General features: G+C 53.8%; 1 protein-coding gene across 2 annotated transcripts in view; it reads right to left on the bottom strand.

Annotated features, from left to right (window-relative positions):
- CCDC88C (coiled-coil and HOOK domain protein 88C) overlaps nt 1-7,075 on the bottom strand; it is a 129,060-nt gene that overhangs the window by 41,364 nt on the left and 80,621 nt on the right. For both annotated transcript variants that reach the window (XM_077780868.1, XM_077780869.1), the window contains exons 11-13: nt 6,117-6,263; nt 5,105-5,249; nt 1,463-1,647 (exon numbers count right to left, since the gene is read on the bottom strand). In XM_077780868.1, coding sequence (XP_077636994.1) covers nt 1,463-1,647; nt 5,105-5,249; nt 6,117-6,263 — 477 coding nt within the window. The remainder of the gene's footprint in view (nt 1-1,462; nt 1,648-5,104; nt 5,250-6,116; nt 6,264-7,075) is intronic.

The raw sequence follows: 7,075 nt of genomic DNA, 5'->3' as shown, positions 1-7,075 counted from the left end.
TTTTTTTTTTTTTTTTTTTCTTAATCTTGGCTGAGGTCTGATTGCCATTTATAAAGACATTTCCTGTGCTAGGCCCGCGTGAATCTGAAAACCCAGCCCTCTAGTCACCCTCCACACGCTGTTCCGCATTAAAAGAGCACAAGAGGGCGTTTTCCATTGTCCCGTGAAAGGCGATGACAGACTTTGGCAGCTACCACGTTGCAGAGCACACAATGCCTCAAAGGGACACGGAGGGTGAATTAGGAGCCTGGGAGATCCCAGGAGGGGACTGGAGAGATCGTTTCACAGAAGGAGGGGCTGCCCCAAGCCTCACCCAGAGAGGAAGCATGGGCAGAGCCAGCACCCCAGGGGGACCCAGTCTCCTGCCTGCAGCCCAAGCTCCTCCCCCTGCCGATGCAGCCTCAGTAAAGGCGGCCAGCTAGACTGGTGGGCAGGTGAGGACAGACACCCAGGTGGCCGAAAGCATTGGTCCTGCTCGGAGGTCAGCGGGCAAGGGCGCCCTTGCCCTCTCCCTCCGTTGCAATCTGGCAGCTGGTGTGGTGAGAGCCCACAAGCGGTATGCTGTCTGCAGCGTGGGCGAGGTGTACCCAGGCCCTGGGGCCAACACATGCAGGCAAGCCCTGGCTCTCAGCCCCTCGTGCACCCGAGACTGCAGCCCCCATGTGAACGGGGGTCCTCGTAACTGGAGAACATAGATGGTTTGCGAGCCTCTGCCTGTCCCCCCAGAGGTCGGGGCTCTACAGGGCTAATTTGAAGACCCAGCAGTTGTCCTTTGAACGGCGAATGCAATTCAGTCCTTTCTTCTTCCTCATCCCATAAACCAAGAGAAAGAAGTGAACTCTGACCTTGCCCTAAAATTGTCCATCAATGTCCTACACACACATACATGTCTATGTGCCCTATCCTATCTTTTTTTTTTTTTTTAATGTTTGTTTTGTTTTGAGAAAGAGAGAGGGAGAGAAAGAAACACAGCATGAGCAGGGAAGGGCCAGCGACAGAAGGAGACACAGAATCTGAAGCAGGGTCCAGGCTCTCAGCTGTCAGCACAGAGCCCAACGCAGGGCTCAAACCCACTAACTGTGAGATTATAACCCACAAACTGTGAGATCATGAGGTCGGATGCCCAACCGACTGAGCCACCCAGACGTCCCTGTCCTATACTTTTTAAAGTGAGCTGTCTCTTTTCATAGGGCACTTACTATGCACGTGCCCAACCCTTTACCTCTGCTAACCCATATAATCCTTATAACCCCCATTAACCCCATTTCACAGATGAAGACAGCAAGGCACATGCTGCCTCCAGTCAAGGACACGCTCATCCCTGTATTACAATGAACTGTGGCTGCAGTGGATCCTGCATTTTCCCAGCTGTGCACACTCACGACCCCCTGAACGCGCCGCCCGGCTGCGTACTGCAGACAAGGGCTGCGGGAGGAGGGCGCCCCCCTCTGGCAGGGGTTACCTTCTTGCTGAGCTGCTGGTTCTCCTTCTCCAGCTCGCTGCACTTCAGGCTGCTCTCCTCCAGTGCCAGGGACGCGTCCCGCAGCCCCTGGATGGTGCTCTGGAGGCTCTGGTTCTCCTTCTCCAGCTTCAGGATGCGGCTGGAGGCACATTCGTTCAGCTCAAACACAAATGACTTCCGGGAGGCTGAAAGGCAAAGTCGGGTCAGAGCCCAGGTTCCAGGAGCCTCTGCTTCCAGTCTCTGCCCCCAGCCCAGGCGGCGCTGCTGCGGTCAGCACCCTAGAGACCTTCTCCGGTCCCTCTGCGGGCTCAGCCGGGGTCTGGGGGAGCAACCCGGTGCTTAAGAGGAAAGCAGCTCATAGAGAAGGGGCCAGTGCAAAAGTCACAGACTAAGTGAACTGTTTTTACCAAGCTAACTGGACTGTGCACTCAAGGACTGTACAGACCAACAGAGAGGGCAAACAGGTGCCATTTCTGGGCTGGGTCTGGAAGGTTCAGCATGAGGGGCAGGATAATCGACTAGTTATGTCTGCCACGAGCAGTCAGGAGCTGTGTGGGCACGGATGCCTGGCACCTGTCATCCTTTTGACAGAGATTTTCTAATTTCACAATTGTACTTTAAAAAAGCAAGACAGGGGGTGCCTGGGTGGCTTAGTCGGTTAAGCATCCGACTTTCGCTTAGGTCATGATCTCGCGATTCGTGGGCTCGAGCCCCACGTCGGGCTCTGTGCTGACTGCCAGCTCAGAGCCTGGAGCCTGTTTCAGAGTCTGTGACTCCCTCTCTCTCTGACCCTCCCCTGCTCACGCTGTCTCTCTCTCTCCTAGAAATAAAAAAAATAAAAAAAAATTTTTTTAAACAAAATAAAAAGCAAGACGGTGTGTGTGCGCGCGCATATATATATAAATTGCTTTAAAATTCTAAGATATGAAAATGTGAGCCAAAGACAGAAAAAGGCAGATTATCTACTCTGCTTCTAAAGCAGCTCAAACACAAGTGAAGGAACCCAAGAGTTAGGGACAGGAGTTCTCAGCCCCCTCCTGCCACAGCAGGTGAATGGTACTGGGTAACTCAAGGGGCTTTTTGGGAAAGGAAAAAGGACTGTGTGTGAAAGCCCCTGAGAGAAGGGATCGGGGCCGTCCTGCCCTCTTCTGTCCTGTGAGCACCACACACTCAGCTTTGGGAGCCTCACCACACCATACAGCTAATACACCCCCCGTCCCACTACTCATTCATCCCGCCGGGGCCTGGAGGTACCGACAGGGGACGACTCTCACAGCAAGTACATTAAACCAGAAACAAATGGGAGCACCTGAGTGGCTCATTCGGTTACGCATCTGACTTCGGTTCAGGTCATGATCTCACAGTTCGTGGGTTCTAGCCCCACGTCGGGCTCTGTGCTGACAGCTAGCTCAGAGCCTGGAGCTGCTTCAGATTCTGTATCTCCCTCTCTCTCTGACCCTCCCCTGCTCCCGCGGTCTCTCTCTCTCTCTCAGAAGTAAATAAAAAAAAAAAAATCAAAACATTAAACTGGAAACAAATGTGTGTCTGGATCCTCTGCGTGATCTTAAAAACTGGAAAGCATCTGTATCCCTCTGACTTCTCGTCACCCACCAAGGACAGAGCACCCAACAAGCCAACGTGTCCTCAGGACCCCAGGCCATAACAGGCAGGCAGCAGTGGGGTGGGTGGAGCGTCCGCAGCGCCGCCGCCCCGAGCACACGTGCTCCCGATGTGTAAACACGTGTGCGCGGCGGGTTCTGCCTTGACTGCGCTGCATTCCAACTAACCCGACCTAAAAACCCCACGGCCTCAGAACCTGTGATCACGCGGGCAGCACTCATGGGGAAAATCATGTTTCTCATTGTGGTGCAATACACGGAACATAACATTTACCATTTTTATCACTGTCAGTTCAGTTCCCCGGCATTAGATACATTCTTGCTGGCTAGATACAACCACCCCCACAGTCCATCTGCGGACTTGGTCATCATCCCAAACTGAAGCTCTGTACTCATGGAGGAAAAATGTGAAGGCTCCATGAGGCGAACAAAGGAATTGGTCACAAGCCTCATTTCCCCTTCAGTGAAAGGCAAGGCCTCAGAGATAATGAGGACACAAGAGTTTATCACAAAACCACCGATGGCTCTTGACAGAGCGTTTCACTCGTTAGCACCTCCAGCAATCAGATTTGTGAGATAGGTTGTGTGTGTGAGCGTGTGGGAGAGGGAGGTTTTGACTCAAGGGCAAGAGCAAGAAAGAAGACCAGAAGAAAGGAGCCCTTCCCAGAGGGCCTGTGGACCAGGCACAGTGTATTGCTTCACCGCCTCCTGTCACTGGGTACTCACGGCCATCTGTGAGGTGGTGGCATTACCCCCATTTTGCAGATAAGGAAACTCAGCTAGCCAACCAGCTCTGATTCGAGAAGCCACCACACCATACGTGCACAAGCACGTTCGAGCTCTGCTCACATGACACCGTGCAAACCAAGGCCCGCGAGCTCCCAGCTAAAGCACTAGGAATGGGAACACCAAGAATAAATCATAATTATTGACCTGAAAGGGCTCACAAACGCACTCCATTGTCTGAATGGGTAAGGCCTCCGACTCCAACAGCCGCCCCTGGTCTCTCCCGGAAACACTCACGTTTGGTCTGAGACTGTCCTAGGCAGCCTGCACTACCGCTCTGCCCCACCAGGGGGCAGCGGTCCTCCCCAGGGAACCTGAACTCCCAGGACTTGAAATCCACGCGAATCAAACCCCCGCCCCACAGCCCTGAGGCCCCACCACGGCCCGGGGGCACCACAGCACAGGCAGAACTAACTTCTCACATGGATTAATAGTTTAATCAACTGATTTTACGTTTGGAGCCTGAAGAGAAGAAATACTCAGCTGCTTTCAGCAACCCTTCCGTTATGCTTAGGGATGTTTACCAGAAATGAAAAAGCCACCCTGAAGCCCACCCATTACCCTGCCCACATTCTGTACAGTCCTAAGTAAACAGTAACTCACACTATAAGGTATACGTGTACTATTTTTGAACAAAGGAACTGGCTTATTGTTTGCCCAGCACTGGAGCTTCCTGCTGCCCCGCCCACCCGTCCCCCAGCCAACGCCTCGCCTGGGGTGCTGGGCACAGGGGGGAGGGGAAGAGGCCTGGGTCCTGTGAGGAGCAGCCACTTAGCGATCCCCACCCAGAGAGACAGAAAACAGACTGCATCCATCTTGCCCAATTATGCAAATGAACAGAGGAAAGAACACCCAGGGTCCGTGTACAGTGGAGATTAATGACCACTGGGGATGTCACCTGCCATCCAGGGCTTTCAATCATCCACACAGAGCCCTAACACGTCCTCTGGGGGTCAGCGTGCTGTAATCTGGAAGCTCCTAGGACTGTCCATATGGGAAACGAGAAAGCTGGCAACGCTTAATTTGCATTTCATGTCCCCACCCCGAGGCTGCCAGATCCCTCATGTTCTCCTTGGGGAGAAAGGCGATGAAATTGTTCCAAATGGCTCTTGAAGGAAACCCTATTTACTTGGGGTGAGTGGCTAGACCGACACGGAAGATTCTGAGCCAAGGGCTCAGCTCCCAGGCGAGGAAGCTGAGGCAGCCAGGGCAGCCAGGGACCCTGGGCGCTACCCACCGTCGGACAGGTCTGCATTCTTGGACAGCTGCTCCAGCTCCCAGCCCAGGTGCACCGACTCGTTCATGCTCTGCTTCTGGGCTATCTCGAGGACCATGTTCTCCTCCAGCAGCTCCTCAATTCGCTTCTTATCTGTGTCCCGGTCCTGGGGCAGGAAGAGCGAGGGAGTGAGGCTGTGGCTGGGGGCTCCGCTGGACAGGGTCCAGCCCCCAGGCACCTGCCCTCGTTCCCCCAGGATGAAGGGACGCCGTGCACCGACTCCCAAAACACCCAGCTGCAAGGAAACCTCTCCAACACAGGACCAGCTGCGTGTTACAGCCATTATAAGCTACCCTAGCCCAGTGACCTATAGGTAACAAACACAGACCCGAGGTCCCTAACGGAATGCTACCTCGACAAAGTGACGCACCACACAGGAACTTAAAGCAAGTAACGTGGGGCACCTGGGTGGCTCGGTCGGTTGAGCATCCGACTTCGGCTCAGGTCATGATCTCACGGTTTGTGGGTTCGAGCCCCACGTCGGGCTCTGTGCTGACTGCCAGCTCAGAGCATGGAGCCTGCTTCAGATTCTGTGTCTCCCTCTCTCTCTGACCCTCCCCTGCTCACGCTGTCTCTGTCTCTCTCTCTCTCAGAAATAAATTAAAAAAAAATTTTTTTTAATAAAATAAAATAAAGCAAGGAACGTGATGCCAGGGGGCTCTGGGGTCCTCGAGCAGGCCTTGGAGAGGCTGTACAGAGACTCACAAAATCACAGCTCACCATGAAGGCCAGCAAGGACCTTCCTGCAACAGACGTGCCTACAGAAATGCAGAAGCGGTCGAGTCTCGTGTCGTGGGCGTCGAGTGCTGCCCACTCAGGCGTGCTGAGCTTAGCAAGCTGCCCTCCATGGCACACGAGCCACCATGGCAGCAGCAGTGACAAAGGCCTAGGGGTGAAAGCCCGGAGAAGGGCACAGCACAAACCCGACACCACCCTGGTCTGTTTCGGATGTAGGGGCAGGAAGCGGCAGTACCAGTTCCAGGTCGTGAAGCTTGGATTTCAGCTGCAGGTTCTCCTTCTCCAGCTCGTGCACTTTGTCGCCCCGGGCCCGGGCCGCGGTCAGCTGCTCCTCCAGCATGGCCTTGGTCTCGATTAAAATGATGTTGTCCTCTCTCAGCTCCTGCTCAGGAAAAACACACACGAGAACCGTCAAATGAAGAAGGCACCCGGTTCACAACAAGGGTTCTGGCTGAAACACACGCTGCAGGGGTGAGGCCACTGTGTGCGGGTGGGAGGGTGCATGTCCACTTTTCAGCACCCCCACCTTTCACTGGGCTGGGCCAAATGGGCATTCTCTAGTGAAAGAAAAACCGCAGATCAAGAAAATGTTTGAATTCGGTGTTTTCCTCGGTAGACGCTTCCTCGGGGTCTGTGCTGCCCAGGGAATGAAGACATCTCCCTTGTTAAAAAAAAAAAAAAAAACCTCATCTGGTTAGACGAGCGGACTCTGCTGACAGACACGGGCCCTTGCTGAGCCCCATTTCTTCTTCTTCTTTTTTTTTTTAAGTTGTTATTTTTGAGAGAGAGCAAGTGAGCAAGTGGGGCAGGAACAGAGAGAAAAAGAGGGAGAGAGAATCCCAAGCAGGCTCCATGACGTCAGTGCAGAGCCCAACGTGGGGCTCGAACTCACGAACCATGAGATCATGACCTGAGCCAAAATCAAGAGTCAGATGCTTAACTGCCGGAGTCCCCCAGGTGCCCCAAGCCCCGCTTCCTTAACAAGGAAGATGTGGGACTGACAGTCTGTCCCAAGTTCAAGGGCTGAGTCTAGTCCTCTAGACTCAACATTCACTTTGTAGCCAGGGTCCTGGGAAGAGGGAGCTGTTCTGATCGGCTTTCGTTCAACACCCTGCTCCTACCTGAACAGGTCACACACGAACTCTGGAAAACCACAGCTCTCAGCAGTTTCCTGGAAGTCGGGAGTCTCTGAGA

This window comes from Crocuta crocuta, unplaced genomic scaffold, assembly GCF_008692635.1.
Source record: "Crocuta crocuta isolate KB4526 unplaced genomic scaffold, BGI_CrCroc_1.0 scaffold299, whole genome shotgun sequence".
In the NCBI taxonomy this organism is placed as follows: Eukaryota; Metazoa; Chordata; class Mammalia; order Carnivora; family Hyaenidae; genus Crocuta; species Crocuta crocuta.
This window is presented reverse-complemented; position numbering and strand designations above follow the sequence as displayed.